This window comes from Bubalus kerabau, chromosome 18 (assembly GCF_029407905.1).
Source record: "Bubalus kerabau isolate K-KA32 ecotype Philippines breed swamp buffalo chromosome 18, PCC_UOA_SB_1v2, whole genome shotgun sequence".
Lineage (NCBI taxonomy): Eukaryota > Metazoa > Chordata > Mammalia > Artiodactyla > Bovidae > Bubalus > Bubalus kerabau.
The window spans coordinates 37,735,005-37,752,684 of record NC_073641.1 but is presented as its reverse complement, the minus strand read 5'-3'; the positions used below and the strand labels follow the sequence as shown (position 1 = coordinate 37,752,684).

At 37.1% G+C, this 17,680-nt stretch overlaps 1 protein-coding gene across 11 annotated transcripts in view; it reads right to left on the bottom strand.

Annotated features, from left to right (window-relative positions):
• Positions 1–17,680, bottom strand: part of LIFR (LIF receptor subunit alpha) — a 125,053-nt gene that overhangs the window by 17,999 nt on the left and 89,374 nt on the right. For all 11 annotated transcript variants that reach the window (XM_055554996.1, XM_055554992.1, XM_055554989.1 and 8 more), the window contains 7 exons: positions 16,138–16,392; positions 12,017–12,146; positions 11,411–11,580; positions 9,356–9,501; positions 8,013–8,175; positions 5,276–5,346; positions 2,760–2,973 (listed from right to left, as the gene is read on the bottom strand). In XM_055554996.1, the coding sequence (XP_055410971.1) occupies positions 2,760–2,973; positions 5,276–5,346; positions 8,013–8,175; positions 9,356–9,501; positions 11,411–11,580; positions 12,017–12,146; positions 16,138–16,392 (1,149 nt within the window). The remainder of the gene's footprint in view (positions 1–2,759; positions 2,974–5,275; positions 5,347–8,012; positions 8,176–9,355; positions 9,502–11,410; positions 11,581–12,016; positions 12,147–16,137; positions 16,393–17,680) is intronic.

Genomic DNA, 17,680 nt, shown 5'->3' with positions numbered 1-17,680 from the left:
TGGGGAAATCCTCAAGGAACCATGATTTGTTCTGAGTTGCAGTAACTGTCTGAAAGCTGATGGCCAGACCATTGTTAGTTCGATAAATTACTACCTCCTGAGAGATACACCTCATGCGAAGAGTTGACTCATTGGAAGACTGTGATGCTGGGAGGGATTGGGGGCAGGAGAAGAAGGGGACGACAGAGGATGAGATGGCTGGATGGCATCACCAACTCAATGGACATGAGTTTGGGTGAACTCCGGGAGTTGGTGATGGACAGGGAGGCCTGGCGTGCTGCGATTCATGGGGTCGCAAAGAGTTGGACACGACTGAGCGACTGAACTGAACTGAACTGAGAGACACACAGAAATGGCAGGAATATAGCTTCTGAATTAAAAGATAACATAGGTATTGCCTGTTATTCTGAGAGCCATGAAATACCTAACCTAAACCGGCAGCTTATCTTGCCACGGGTGTTCATACGTCTTTCCCTTGTCTTGTTTTTGCCTCCACAGCACTGCCTGCAGACCTCTCCTCTCTCTCATGCACTGCCATCTGGGCTCTGGCTGCTGCTGTGTGTCTTGAAACATACCGTGTGTCCCTATTTCTTCCTCCTAAGTGTCCACAACTGAGTGGAACAAAGAAACAGTTATGTATCAAGCAGTCAGACACTGCCCAGTGCCCTCAAACAAGAACTGAAAAGGTACTGAGGACCCAAACTGGACCAGTTTTTCTTCCTTCAGGAGTGGGTGATCATAGAAAGGTGACCCCATACTAGGGTGGGATAGCAAGTTGGGGGGATCAGGGAATGACTCAGAAGAGGAGCTAACTGGGCGAGGGGGCAGGAGTGACCACTGAGAACTTGAGTTGTCAAGGCAGCTGAGGAAGAATGAACAGTCGCTGTTCAGTCGCTCAGTCATGTCCGACTCTCTTGACCCCATGGACTGCAGCACACCAGGCTTCCAGGTCCATCACCAACTCCGAGTTTACTCAAACTCATGTCCATTGAGTCAGTGTGTGATGCCATCCAACCATCTCATCTTCTGTCATCCCCTTCTCCCGCCTTCAATCGTTTCCAGCATCAGGGTCTTTTCAAATGAGTCAGTTCTTCACATCAGGTAGCCAAAGTATTGGAGTTTCAGCTTCAGCATCAGTCCTTCCAATGAATATTCAGGACTGATTTCCTTTAGGATGGACTGGTTGGATCTCCTTGCTGTCCAAGGGACTCTCAAGAGTCTTCTTCAACACCACAGTTCAAAAGCATCAATTCTTCGGTGCTTAGCTTTCTTTATAGTCCAACTCTCACATCCATACATGATTACTGGAAAAACCATAGCCTTGACTAGACAGACCTTTGTTGGCAAAGTAATGTCTTTGTTTTTTAATATGCTGTCTAGGTTGGTCATAGTTTTTCTTCCAAGGAGCAAGCATCTTTTAATTTCATGGCTGCAGTCACCATCTGCAGTGATTGTGGAGCCCCCAAAAATAAAGTCTGCCACTGTTTCCACTGTTTCTCCATCTGCCATGAAGTGATGGAACCAGAAGCCATTATCTTAGTTTTCTGAATGTTGAGTTTTAAGCCAGCTTTTAAACTCTCCTCTTTCACTCGCATCAAGAGGCTCTTTAGTTCTTTTTTGCTTTCTGTCATAAGGGTGGTGTTATCTGCATATCTGAAGTTATTGATATTTCTCCTGGCAATCTTGATTCCAGCTTGTGCTTCATCCAGCCCAGCATTTCTCATGATGTACTCTGCATATAAGTTAAATAAGCAGGGTGACAATATATAGCCTTGATGTACTCCTTTCCCAATCTGGAACCAGTCTGTTATTCCATGTCCAGTTCCAACTGTTGCTTCTTGACCTGCATACAGATTTCTCAGGAGGCAGGTCAGGTGGTCTGGTGTTCCTATCTCTTGAAGAATTCTCCAGTTTGTTGTGATCCACACAGTCAAAGGCTTTGGCATAGTCAATAAAGCAGAAGTAGATGTTTTTCTGGAACTCTCTTGCTTTTTCAATGACCCAGGGCATGTTGGCAATTTGATCTCTGGTTCCTCTGCCTTTTCTAAATCCAGCTTGAACATCTGGAAACTTATGGTTCACATACTGTTGAAGCCTGGCTTGGAGAAGTTTGAGCATTACTTTGCTAGTGTGTGAGATGACTGCAATTGTGCAGTAGTTTGAGCATTCTTTGGCATTGCCTTTCTCTGGGATTGGAATGAAAACTGACAGTCACTGTAACTCATCAAATTTAAAGGGGGCACTGAGGAATTTTAAAATTACATCAAAATTCTTTTCTAAAGCTTATACTGAAGATGAAATTTAGACTTTAAGAAGAATTTCTTATCAGTAAAGGATTCCTATTAATAAAGAACTGTCTTATCAATGAAGCTGTCATTTAAAATGAGTATTTCTTCCTAACTGTTTAAAAATAGCCTAGCTGATGTGTCAACTGTCATGGTCTTGGGAAGATGTGTGAAAGCAGTTCTGAATAAACTGTTAAAATATTTCTTCCTAAGAGTAGTATCTACCGCCATAACTCTACAACATTATGTGTTAAAGTAATTGGGTTTTATCCATCAGTGCAGATGCTTCCAGTCAATACTGAAGGCTACTGCCTCTCCACGAATATTTGACAGTAATCTGCCTGTTCCTCCTTACTCATTAGCAGCAGCAGAGGGTATGAGAAGAAAGCTGACATTATGAGAGCAAGCAACACCGTTAAAATGTTTCACCTTGGTTTCCTGTCCTTATATACTACTTCTACCTTAAGTACTCACCATTGGGAATTTCCATACTAGCTATTTTAGAAGGTGGTGATGAGCCGGCAGAATTTTTTGCCACCACACTGATGATGTAATCATTTTTATCAAGTCGTAATTCTGCCTTGTGTTGAGTATCAGGAATCTCAGAAAGGGATTTTGTTTCCTCATCTGACGAATATGATACATTATAAGAAAGTATTTTTCCATAAGCTTCATTAATGGCTAAAGGCTATTAAAAAAAGAAAAATAAATTTTGTTATAAAAATTGGCAAAGGTGATGTGACAAGGCAAGGCCACTGAGTCTAAACTGGATACTTCACTAATCCTAACAAAGTAACATTAGGAAACATGAATTATTAACAGTGCACAGCACAGATTTTAAATCCATTGAGATCTGGATACATCAGGGAAGCAGTGCTGAACAAAAACTACCCTTGCTGTAAGCAGTAGAGTACATAATATAAAAATTAAGTTAACAAAACAATATTTAGCTTCATATTTTTCAGAAGGAAACCAAAAGAAGATGAGAAGCAGTGCTCTACTTAAATAAAATATTAAAAGTATGGCATCATGTTTTTAAAATAGTTATTGTTTTTTCATTTTAAAGTAGTACTTGCTCATTACAGAAAATGTGGAAAATATTAAAAAGTTGGAAGAAAAATCTCCCATATTCCCATTTCTTAAATATTCTTACATTCTGGTATTTCCTTCAAGCTGTTTTTCTAGATGGAGACTTTTATTAAAATTGTTTCAATCATACTATACAATTGTCTGTTTTTTTTTCACTTTTCTACAATACACTCTTTTTTTGGATAATACAGTTATATATATTTCTAACAGCTTTATATTTCATATAGCATTTTTATTAGTTTACCTGAATATTTCTTAAAAAAGTACAATTTAAGTTGTTGCCATTTTTTTTCACAATAAAATAAACCTTTTGGTGCCACAGTTTTTTCCCCAGTTAGAATTAATTCCTTAATCTGGGGTCCCAAATCTGGACTTACAGGAAAGGAAATAAACATTCAAATGTCTTTATTTATATATCTAAACTGCTTTTCCAAACAATCCCTCCAATTTATATAGGAGTGCATAGGACCCTCTGATCCAGCCACTAATACTCTGCTGAAGACACAGAGGTCCCGGACAGCTCTCTGATGGCCTGGTCCAGTGAACACGCTACCATCCCAAGAACTGTGGATTTCATTTGATACTGTCCATTCCTTCACCTATCACCCCCATTCCCTTGGTTTCTGCACACTATTTTCTTCTGGTCTTCCTGCCCTTCTAACCTTCCCAACCTCCTCTGCTGGATCCTCCTCCCCTGCTGGTTCTTCAGATGCCGCCACCACCCACCATTCCACACCTGGCTTCTTTGTACACTGTGTGCTGAGTGATCAATTTACATGCTACTCAAAGCTATGTCTTTAGCTCAGACCTCTCCGGAGCTCCAGAGCCTTACACCAAACTACTGCCTACTGAACTATATTCGATCATCCTAGTGGTCATGTTGTGTATAATCAACATGTCCAAAACAACTGAATTTTCCACCCAAATATGGCAGAACCATAAACTAGTCACTGAAGTTAGAATCTGAATTGCTTCAATATTTTTAATCCTTGGTTAAACATTCATCTAGTCTGAAAAATATCCTAAACTCTCTACATTGAAGTCATCTGTACAATCATTCGTATATTACTGCACAATCTGACAGACAACTGAGAGTAGCTAAGGGATTTTTCCAATTAAGAATAAGAGGGGATGCACAGTCATATACAGACGACCTCCAAGTGATGGAATGTGTACACGACATCCTCACAGACTTCAAAGATTCACTTTAATCAAAGCTATACTGATGTCAAGTTTTTGTAAAAGTTTACTTTAAATAACAAAATGCACTATTGAAAAGAATCTGGTTATAACTATTCCTATGAAATCTGATGTAGAAAACAACTGTTTGTGGTTTTGATTTTCATAAATCAGCAATGAAAACATTTGCTCCAGTAAGGTTTATGCTCTAGTAAAACATAATGCAATTCATACTTTAGCTAAAATTTTAGAAAACTTTGTAAAACTTTATAATTGCTATACTGTTAACACAATTTATTTAGGGGACAACAAATTATACTGACTGATAAGATATAAAAAATTGGTTTCCTATATAAAAAATTGGTTTCCTATTCACTGAAGACAAAATACAACATAAATACTTAGGATTCTAACTTGTGGTTTCTGGCTGCATTTCTGACTAAAGTGAGATAGATGGAATTCATGAAATCCTCGGTCCTTTATAAGTCTCATAAAATCAAACTGAAGAATGCCTAGACCTGAGACAGATCCTCACTACAAAGACTGTGGTACGTCTGCAGTGATGAGGAATCTGGGAGTTTTAGAAGCCAGGCTACATTCTCTCTGTCAACTAAGCCAGTCTGGGAAATCCTGGCTCCCTAATAACCCAAGAACCATATGTAATTTAAGTAGTTTAGCATACTAAAGCTACTTAAATATTCAAGGAAAAATTAGACATTTACCTTCCAATATATTATTAGATTCTTTCCATCAGAACTCCACTCCCTCCAAATATCTGGTCCCTTTGAAGGAACTAGAAAAGAGATTTAAAAGTTAACATTTGAAGATGCATACTATGTCAGTTGATAAGATCAGTAATTGGGATGGCAGGGTTTAAAATTGAAATTCTCAATAAAAATGTGAAGCAGTTAGTGCTTCTAAGTCATTTTCCACTTAGAAAATGGAGCAATGGAAAAGCTGAGCTCTGAACATCTGCAAAGCACAAGGTCCCTTACAATGGGTTAAAATCACCCTCACATCCCTCAGACGGATTGGGGCTGCCTCTCCATCTCACATCCTGCTGCTGCTGCTGCTGCTAAGTCGCTTCAGTCGTGTCTGACTCTGTGCGACCCCATAGACGGCAGCCCACCAGGCTTCCCGTCCCTGGGATTCTCCAGACAAGAACACTGGAGTGGGTTGCCATATCCTTCTCCAATGCATGAAAGTGAAAAGTGAAAGTGAAGTTGCTCAGTCGTGTCTGACTCTTGGCGACCCCATGGACTGTAGCCTACCAGGCTCCTCCATCCATGGAATTTTCCAGGCAAGAGTACTGGAGTGGGGTGCCATTGCCTTCTCCGTCACATCCTCCAACCTCCCTTTATTCAAGCCGGCTCTGGCTACAGGTCAGCTTCCTGACTGTTCCTAAAACATGCAGAGGACACTTACTCTAGTCTTTCTGCACTTTCTGTGTTCTCTCTTCCTCTGACTAGAACTTTCCTTCTCTGAATTAACTATGTAGCTTCCTTCCCCACCTCCTTTGTATCTCAGATAAAGTGTTAGCTTATTAGTGAAGTCTTTCCCAGCTACCTTATTTAAAATTGCACCCCCTCTCCCCAACCACTTGGCCTTCATTCCCTAGACCTCTAGTTTTTATTTTTTTCCATGGCACTCATTGCCACCCAAAATACACTATTATATATGTAGTTTAAAAACTCATTTCTAATACTCTATCCTCTACACTCCATGGGCAGAGAGTGCTGTTTTATTCACTGCTATATTCCTAGTAACTAGATGATTCCTGACACATGGTGGATACTTATAAGTATTTCTTAAGTGAATTAAACACCTTTATTCAATGAGGTGTAAATAAAGTGTTTTCTCTTGGCAAGAAGAGGTCATCAACTAAGGCAAAAGCTCCTGTGGTAACTAGTTTCCAAAAGGACCAATGATGCTGGTCACGGCCCCTGACATTCAGTGTGGTGGTCCCTCCTCCAGTGTATCAGGGTTGGCCTGTGCGGCCAGTAGGGTACAGTAGACGTGATGTATGTTCCTTCTGAGACTAGGACATAAAGACATTGTGGAAGCTGCCTTGTTTTCTCTTTGATCACTAAATCTGGGTGCTGCTGGCTGCCATGTGAGGACACTCCAGCAGCCCTACGGAGAGGCCCGCATGGTGGGGAATGCAGACCTCGTGCCAACAGCCATGTGAGTGAACCACCCTGAAAGCCAATCCTCCAGACCCAGTCAAGCCCGCAGCCCCCACTCACATCTTGATTGTAGCCTCCTAAGAAACTCTAAGTCGGAGCCACTCGGCTAAGCTGCTCCTGAATTTCCTATCCAAAGACACTGTGAGATAACAAATGCCTGCAGTTTTCAGCCACTGAGCTCTGGGTAACTTGTCACAGCAACAGATAACTAGTACACCCTCTCTCGGGACTCAAGCAGGATCCAAGTGCTTCTTGGATGCGTTGTAAAGATCCTCTCATCTCGCTCGTCTTCATGTGAAGAGGCAAAATCTGGGTTAATACCTAACAGTTTTTGTCTTACTGTTTCTCTGCTTATTGCTTCCCCCATGGTTCAAACAATAAAGAATCTGCCTGCCATGTCAGGGACCTGGGTTCAACCCCTGGGTCAGGAAGATCCCCTGGGGAAGGGAATGACAACCCACTCCAGTACTCCTGCCTGGGAATATGGACAGAGGAGGCTGGCCAGCTATAGTCCACGGGGTCGCAAAGACTTGGACATGACTGAGCGACTAACACACATTACATTTTTTGGAAGAAGTTTGATATTCCCTATATTATACAGTGCAAATAAATCTTTTGCTATCTTTTATTGAATAATTTCTGAAAATTACACCTATTTCTAAAGTTTTGCTGTTTGTCTGAAAGTTGATATCTGGATTAATCAAGAATAGAATCTCATTCTGTCTTTAGACATTATCATACTCGGAAAACCAGTTACCTGATTTTATAGATATTTTGATTTGGGTGTACCACAGAAACTAAAGTTCAAGAACTTGTAGTCCTGACCATCCTTAGGCCTAAGTCACAATATTTTACCAAATTAGCTTTATTAATAATTGCTTTCAATAAAGAAACACTATAAATAGATTATTATAATTAAAATACCAGGAATAGGAGGAAAAAGTGTGAGAAAAACCACCCCATAATATTACTAAATTTCAAGTTTGGTTTCCTATGTATCATCCTAATAGTTATAATCATATTGTGGATAAGGTAGCTTAGCCGTTTCACATAACATAAGCCAAATATTTTTTCGTATTATCACGAAACTAAAACTCATCATTTAAAATCTTTGTATGGTATTTTACTAGTAGGTATTAAATAATTACACAATTTATCTAAACATTCTCCTACTTTTAGTCACTCTGGTGACATTTTCGTTAAAAAAAAAAAAAAGGTATAAAATTTCAGGATCCATAGTAATAATTAGCCATAAATCATTCTGTTAACTTACTGGCTTCTGTGGTTAAACACTGTTTTTCATTGCTCCATTTGCTCCATTTCCAGAAAGGGTCAGTAGAACAACGAATCCGAAAAGTATATATGGTATATGGATTTAACTTGTCCACAGTAGTAAGATAATTTGAACTTTCTACCCCCCTCATTGTGACATTCCACTATTAGAAAACAAACATATATATTACATATGTAATATCATGTGTATATGAATAAATATACATATATATATATTTTTTAGAAGAAAGCCTCCCAAATTTGCAACATAAATTGACTGAATGTCCTAAGACTTTACCTCTATAAAACCAAAGACAGTTCATCTACTATATTTTAATTCTTATATAAAATTCAAAATCAGTGAAATTATGTTCTGCAATAGCAAAAAAATTAAAGTATATTTTTAATCCAAATGTTGAATCTAAGTAATAATGGTCAATTAAATTATGCAGAGATGATGATATTCTGTCTATGGTTAATGGTGATGCAATATACCTTAATATAATTTAGTAATCTAAGATGACCTTGAGTATTAAATACATTATTCAGATATTTGGAAACTTATTGGAGGCAAGCATCATTTACGGCACTTAGAACCTCTAGTGCAGTGTTAAAACATGTAGAATATCCAATAAATATTTAAACCAAATAAAATTAAGATGAAGCAATATGAAACAAATTTGAGGATCTGCATGCCTCCGGAAAGTCTCTGAGTTCACAATTACTTATTGCAAAGGAACTTTCTGTGTTACATTCTGCAGTTTGACTGATTTTTTAGAAATTATCAGTACATTTCCAAATAACTATTTAAGTAGAATGTCATTTATTTTAGATCTACCCCAAATTACAAGATGGTGCAGCATAAAAGTCAACTTAAGTATTTAAAATGTATTAAAAAGTCATGTTTTGACTTATAATGACCAATTATAACTTGCTCCCATTGCTGCACTTAGCAGTTTTAAATACCACATCATCTCTCTGCTGCTGATTAGTCCATTAACTAAAACAAAGGCTACAGCAAAAACTACTCATTCATTCACAAATTTATTGAGTGCCAGTTACATGCCAGGGACTATACTAGATCTGACACATTCTGAGTAGCAGAAGTTATACTTATATTCTATAATACCTAGTACTACAATTGTTTTTAAGTGCTAAATGCAATACTGTTATGATATGTGTATGTATACACACACACATATATATATTTATAATGGCTCTTAGGAAACCTCTATAATAAGTAATCTGAGAGCTTATACATGTGAATTTACTTAATTCTTTCTGAAAACTACGTATTTTATCCAAAATAATGTCAAAGGAAGTTTAGAGGAGAATCTTACTCACCAATTCATGCTCTGAGTTAGTTTTATTAATTTCAATTTGACATAACAGTTTAATTTTTGTAAAGTTGCCCGGTAAATGCCAGGAAAGTATCACAGCTGTTGAATTAATATCCTTCACTTTGAGTGAAGTAGGAATACGGGGATGAACTGTAAATATAATTTTCAAAAATTACTTTAAAAGTTCTTTTCTAATATGACAAATGAGAGCCAAAGAAAACAAAAAACAGGAGGTGTGTTATTAGTGCTGATCAACAATGTTCCACCCAGTGTTTGTGGAAGACAAACCTCACATTTATGGCCTGACACCAGGCCAGCATTGCTTAAGAACCATTCATGCTCAAGGTTGCTCAGTTAGCCCCAGAAATACTAAAAGGTAGTCTCTACCTTTAAGGAACCCCTCCTTTGCTTGAGGAATGACAAACAGAAAGAAAGAAAATCAACAAGAGTATATACAGTAAGTCCAACGTGTGGTACAGATATTAACAGATACTGGAATTTGGCTGTAAGTAAGTGCAGATGTACAGTGAAAGATGGGACTTAAGATGAGCCTTAGAGGATAAACCAAAGGAAACTGGCTAAACTACTACAGAAAAGCATTTCAGGCTGGAGTCCTGGCAAGAACAAAGGCACAGTGAAGCAAACACATACTATATTGGTTATACTGCATACACCAATTTGAGTGATAGGAAAGAATCATGGGAAAGACAGGGTTGAAATGGCAGAGGGCAGATAAATACATACAAAACTGCCACTCAAATATAAAATGTAGCCTTTCTGATCTTAGGGGAAAAAAATCAAGAAATAATGAAGTAAGGCAACAGGACCATCTACTACTCTGTCTTCTAATGCAAATGGTTTAAGCCCTTAGCCCCTGACGGTCTCTAAGAGAAGTCTTCTATGCTACTGCTCCGTATATTGCAGAGCTGGTCTCAGTTGATACATGTGGAAAGACCACAGGAATGAATGCCAAAAAGACTGACCTCTTTTATTTCTATTTGATCTATATATTAATAGGGTTGGTAAAAATTCAGAAATCATCAGTAGTAAAATGGAACAAACTATTTACTGATACATAAAACTACGTGGATGGATATCAAAGACATCATCCTTAGTAAAAATGCCAACTTCCTGTGGGCAGTAGTAAAGAATATGTCTGCCAATGCAGGAGATGCAAAAGACACAGTTTGATCCCTGGGTGAGGAAGATCCCCTGGAGGAGGAAATGGCAACCCACTCCAGTATTCTTGCTTGGAGAATCCCATGGACAGAGGAGCCTGGCAGGCTAGATAGAGTTCATGGGGTTGCAAAGAGTCAGAAACAAGCACAAAGGAGCACACATAGTCACACAGTGTATGACTCCATTTACACACATTCCCCTATGACAAAACAACAGACATGAAGAACTGATTAGCTGTTTTCCAGGGACAGAGATTCATGTGTGTGTTGGTGGGGTTGCTAAAGTGACAGCAAGAGGCAGTTCCTTTGGGGTGATAGAACAGTTCCGTATCTTAACTGTACTGTGGGTTACACGAATCTATACATGGATCTGACTGCACAAAGCTACACGCATACCACACACAATCAAATGCATAAAAACTGCTGAAAACAGAGCAAGGTCAGTAGTCGGGTTCAGTATTGAACCAGGAGGGTCAACTGCCTAACTGAAGTGCAGTTCCGTAAGATGATACTACTGAGAAAGTTGGAAGGAGGACTCTATTATTTTTGCAAACACCCCTGAGTCTACAATTATTTCAAAATAAAAAGTTTTTAAAAAATTGGGCAAAAATATTTTCAGGAATCAAAAATTATTAGATAAAGCCACTTACAATTTCTATGAAACTAATTCAAATTTTTATTTGAATTCAATAAAATAGTGAAACTTGAAATTTAAATTTTAAAGATTTTTAAATGAAATTTTAAAAATGAATACTAAGTAACTATAAAGGAAATAATCAGTAAAAAAAAAAAGAAATCCCTAGAAGCACTTTTCATTAACCTCAAGACATTTTACCACTTCTAAAGTTATTTTTCAGACCCTGGTTTATGCAGCAACTTACCTTTTTCAGTTATGTTAACTAAAAGGGTTGATTCTGTCTGACCCAGAAGATTTTGAGCATTCAATGTAAAATTGTGTATTTCTTGATTTGAAAGTATTTGAAAGAATAACTGGTAGTTTTCATTTGCAGACACTTCATCTCCGTTAAATCTAACATATTTTCCTGAAAAACTGAAAAAGAGAATATCAAGGAATATTAAAATAGTTTCAAAATGGCAAGAGATATATTACAGAAAAAAAAGGATGAGTAAATTTCAAGTAGTTTTTCCAAAAAGGCTTATATTTCCAAGTGTAGATATATTACCTACTCAGGGAAAAAAATATATACAATGCAAAAAAACAGAAGAAAATAATCAGCCATATTCCCACTACCCAGACAGTCTCTGTTCATATTTGAAGGTTCTTCTTTCTAGGCTTTTTAAAAAAAGACGACAAGATATTGAGTCTGCACTGTGCTTAAATTACAGTGTTTATAATATACCCAATTTTCTACAGCATATTTTGTTTTATATCTTTTGTATAAATGAAATAGAACATCTCCTTATGTCATTTAACATCCTTCCAGTGTGCTCCTTACTGTCTGACAACCTCTCCCAAAGACCTTCACCTTTCAAATAAAGTGTAACTTGTACTGCGTGGGCCCTCCAAGGACGTTGGTCTTCCTGGATTCCAAGTGCAAATGATTTCTTTTAAATCATATGTCTCACAGTTCAGTTTTTGAGGAATGTCTGGTGGATCTAATTAAAAAATAAGAAAAAAAAAAGCAGTTACTTTCGTTACGTATACCTTCCCTAAAAAATGCTGCATTTTATAAATGTTAATTACATTTTGGACAATTTTTTTAAAAAATAAAATAATTTGCTTATTGCATTTTGAATGATGCAGCAATTACCATTCTTTGTATAGCATCGGTTGTGTCAGAGTTCATATTATATTAGGAATGATGGATTAAAATATATCTAAGAGTGACTATTAGCTCATTCGGAAACTTCCTCCTAGCAACCTTAAGAGATCAACTATCATGTTTTTCCCTTAATCCCATTTCAGAGTCCATCAAATCTCTCAAAGGAACCTGTGTGCAACTAGTTCAATCAGAAAAATCTACAGGTTAAAAGTATTATCCTCTATCATCTTTATATTGTGACTTGAAAAGAAGTACCAAATCATATTGTAAGTCAATGTAAGTCATGTTACAAGTTTCAGAGTTCTTAAATAAGTTACAAGGACTATTATTTACAAAATAATTCTTGGTAAAATTCTGCATCTCCCTATATTCAAAGTGACTACTGCTCTTTTGTTTTTTAATGAAACTATTCTGTTTTTGTAGGGGTAAGACAAGAAAAAGAAAAACAGTTGTCTTTGTTTTGACAGACCTTAATGTGATAAATTAAAATTCTACAGTGTGACAATGATTACACAAAGTGATATTTCTGTCTTACCTAACCAAGCATACACAGAAACTGGTATTTCCTACTGTCATTTTTTTTTAAGAATTAAAAATAATTTATTAATTTTTGGCTGCACTGGGTCTTTGTTGCTGCGTGGGCTTCCTCTACCTGCGGCTGTCTTCACTTGCAGTGCACAGGCTCCTCGCGCCAATGGCCTCTCCCACTGGGGAGCAGAGGCTCTAGGCCCATGGGCTTCAGTAGTCACGGCACATGGGCTCAGGGGCTGTGGCGCAGGGGGCCTAGCTGCTCCTTGGCATGTGGAATCTTCCCAGACCAGGGATCAAACCCGCATCCCCTGAACTGGCAGACTGATTCTTATCCTCTTCTCTTATCCACCAGAGAAGTCCCTTACTGTCATATTTATCTAAACTATCTTCCAAGGAGCTTAAGTTTTTGTTAAACAATTATCTACTTGTTGAAAAACTCTAAAAGATAAATTTATTTTTAAAAACCTATCATTTTAAAATAGTCCTTAGTTTATCAAACAAGATTTAGAAAATTTCACATACTTTCCCCAGAGATAAGCATTACATCCTTCAAAGTACTTGGGGTAACATTAAGAGAAGTAATGAGTATTTATAGTAAAGTTTAACAACTGGTAAATAAAACTAACATTGACTTATTTATTTTGAAAACCATTTTAAACTTAAGGCCAAACTTTTAGTCATTTTATTTAACTCAAATACCCAAAATTTTGAGGATATTTAAAATGCTGATTATTTTAGGATTTGGCAGATTTTTTTAAGTTGAAATACTTAAAATCCAAAATAACAGGAGCAAACTAGACAGAAGTGGAAGGAAAAATTGAAGGAGAAAAATATGAAAGGGCAGTATTTAAAATGTAATGCTTTTCAAAAAAACCAACTGAAGCTAGGTAAAAGCTTGGTATAAATCAACTGTCTTTCTATATAGCAGCATATAGAAAATGCAATTTAAAAAATCAATTTTTAATAGCACCAGAAAACATCAAACACCTAGAAATAAATTTGCAAAAAGATATGAAAGACCTAATCTCACTAAAATAAATGAGACAAAATCTAAATAAATGGAAGGCTATACCATGTTCATGGAAGACTCAATATTGTAACAATAAAAATCTTCCTAAATTGACAGATTTAAAGTAATATCAATCAAAATCCTGGCAGGCTTGAATCTGTATGTGTGTGTAAGGGAAAATTAACAAGCTGATTCTAAAGTTCTTTCCAGCTTTTTCAGTAAATAATGGGTTAACAGGATACCCATAAGGGATAGAAAAGTGAATCTTGATCCCTAACTCACACCATAGCCCTTGTTACAGGTTTCTAAAGACCTCTCTGAAGTGAAGGTTACTGCTGCTCCTGAATTAACAAGTATTGATCAATATTTCAACCTCCAAATGTTAAAAATGAAAGCTAAATTATGAATTAAGTAGGTTTTCCCTAGCACTATAATAAAAATTAGAAAATCGTCAGAAATAATAGTGAATATTATCATCTTTTAAGTTTTAATTTTTATCTCATTCTTTTACATGAATATTTCACTGTTTGGTATCACTTATCAAGTAGTTTCCCTTCACTGGTTCTTAACTTTAGACTTCATGATCATTTGTGAGGAATGTTGCAAATCATTTCCTAAAATTCCATTTAGGAAAGAAAACTTAATTTTTTAAATTGGTAAAATTTAAAATTGAATGTATCCTCACTCTCACTTGAATTCCAAAATGTTTATTGGGAAGGCAAGAAGTAATTAAGGTTACAGCCATCAATCTGAGAAGGGCACCTAATGCTGGTTATTCCCTTGGAAATCTATCAGCAACTGAATGTAATTCATTGTAAGTTTCTTTGGAAGTGTAAAAAATGGTTGAAAGCAGCTGATGTAGAGCACCACTGAGAATCATTAAAAAAAAAAAAAAAGGCAAAAGAAAAATCATTCTGTGCCACCAGGGAAGCCCAAGTGATCAAAAGAAAATCACAAAATCTACTCACTACATTTTATACACTTTACTCATGAGATCCTCGGACCACTCAGAACTTTTAAGTTCAGAATGTGAGGTGGAAGAGAAGCACTGCTGGAGGCAAAACCATCAGTGCTCCTAACATTAGTTACCACAAGGGAGGGGAGAGAAAAACTCTACACACAAAATTATCTGTGGATGGGTAACACAAGTCATCTAGGTAGGGCAGTCCACCGACAACTTTTGGAAGCGTCATGGGACAGAGGTATAATCATGTTAAAAGATGCTCCTGCATTCCAGAGAGTCCACTGTACATAGAGCACTGTGAGGGGGGATTCTTCCTTCCACGTGTCCTCCAGCCACCATCCTCTCATCAGAGAAGTGCAGGTTATGTTTTTGAAAGATTTTGTGCAAAATCCTTACAATTGCTTTAATTTAGGTACCTTAAATAAAAAGGCATACTTTAATCAGGTGGGAAATTAATTTATATGAAAAAATTCCTAACAATGGAAGATTAAGAAATATTACATACTAACTGCCCCTGACTCAACAAAGCTGTTAACTAAGAATTTATTTTTAAACTAAGAATTTAAACTAAAAATTAGCAGTTGAATGTCTCAAATCTTAATATCTACAAATTATATATATATATATATATATATATATATATATATTCTTATGGGGCTTCCTTTGTAGTTCAGTCAGTAAAGAATCTGCCTACAATGCAGGAGATCCAGGTTCGATCCCTAGATCAGGAAGATCCACAGAAGAAGGAAATGGCAACCCATTCCAGTATTCTTGCCTGGAGAACCCCAAGGACAGAGGAGCCTGGAAGGCTATAGTCCATGGGGTCACAAGAATCGGACATGACTTAGCGACTAAACCACTACCACATATATTCTTATATGGGGTTTCCCTGGTGGCTCAGATGGTAAAGAATCCTCCTGCAATGCAGGAGACCTGGGTTCAATCCCTGGGTTGGGAAGATCCCCTGGAGAAGGGAATTGCTACCTACTCCAGTATTCTGGCCTGTAGAATTCTATGGACAGAGAGGCCTAGCAGGCTATAGTCCATGGGGTTGCAAAGAGTTGGACACAGCTGAGCAATTTTCACTTTCACAAATTATACAGATACAATTATGTAAAAAACAAGCTTAGAACTCACCTGAACTTGCTTGAAAACAAGCAAAAATGCTGGTACCTTCTTTTGTTATTTATCAAAGAATTAAAAAAAACAAGAAAGGAAGAAAATCATCCCCCAGAAAAAACATTAAGGCTTTCCAAGAAGACCCAAAAGACATTAATAGGAACTCTTAAAAAAAAAAAAAAAAAAAAGTAATATACTTACACCCTGCAAAAACAACTGTTCCAAATATGTTATCTTCTACTGAGAAAACCACATTTGTTCCACTACTTGCAGAAGCAGAAATATTGCGAATCTTGATTGCAACATTTTCCCCATCAAGATGGATAAGGGGACAATGTGTGCTGCCAATCTGTGCTGATAATACTTGTTCTTGAGTCACACAACATACTGTTATATCTGAGCCTGCAAGTATCACTTTGTCTTGAGGAAAAACCTTAGTCTGAGAATCAGGAGGCACTAGAAAGAGCAAAAGGAATTATAAATACTTTAGAAGTCTTTTACATAAATTAGCCCAGTGTACATAAACCACAGTTAGGTATACTTTGAAATAATGGTGACTCAAAGAAAAAGAACACCCTCCAGGTTTCAAAGGAGCAAGACATACACAAGAAATAAAAATGTGTGTGGTTTTATTTATTTATGATGGAGTGATAGTGGGGGAGTGGAAGGGATTGCAGATCAATGTATATGGTTACAGGTTAATATTAATATCTAAGAAGTCCAAAGGTTGATATTAAGCAGGTTTATATCCACCATGTGAAAAATCCACACCAAAAAAAGCTGTATGTTAAATAATTCCACTGCTTTGAAATTACTCTGTGTTTAGATCATATGTCTTACTTTCCATTAGCCTACATATATGGTTAAGTATTCCACATCCTAAAAAGCACTTTAAAAAAAAAAAGCCCAACTTGCTATATGTTAATAGAAGCACCCCTTTGTTTTTATTTTCCTAAGTAGCCAATTTAAGAAAAGTATCTCTAGTCTCCTTTCTACCTACTCACTCTTTAATCTCCTGCAATCTGGCTTGTACTCTGATACTTACTAAAATGGTTCCATGGCCCAGCTGCTCAATCATATGGCCACTTCTTAGTAATCTTTCCTTCAACTTCCAGAGCATTTGGTATGTCACCTAAAGTCTTCCTTTTCAGAATTCCCCTCTCTCTTGGGGTGTAGACTACTGACTTTTGCTACTCTTAACCCTCTGGCTGCTATTTGCTTTGCTGGCCTCTTTCTTCCATCATCCCTCCTCATACCAGCTTCTAAGGGATCTGTCCTTGGTCTTCATGGCCCTTTCCTTGAGTTACGTTAGCCACCAAGATTTAAACAATTTCACATCACGTATATTAATGATTCTCAAATACACAGTTGACCCTTGAACAATACAAGTTTGAACTGCCTGGGTTCACTTATACATGGATTTTTTTCAATAGTAAATATGACAGGATTTGTGGTTGGTTGAATCTTTGGGTGTGAAACCACAGATATGGGGGTTCCACGGGTGCAGAGGCCAAATGTAAATTATATATGGACTTTCCATTACACGGAGGGTCAGAGCCCCTAACCTCCAGTTGTTCAGGGATCAACTAGATAACTCCAGTGTCAACTAATCACCTGAAGGCTGAACTTGTATTCCCAACTGTCAATAAGAAGTTGCTCCCAGACACTTCACAGCTACCTCAAACTTAACACTCAACACGTTAAAATGAAATTTATCTTTCCTACCCAGTTTGTTCATATTGTT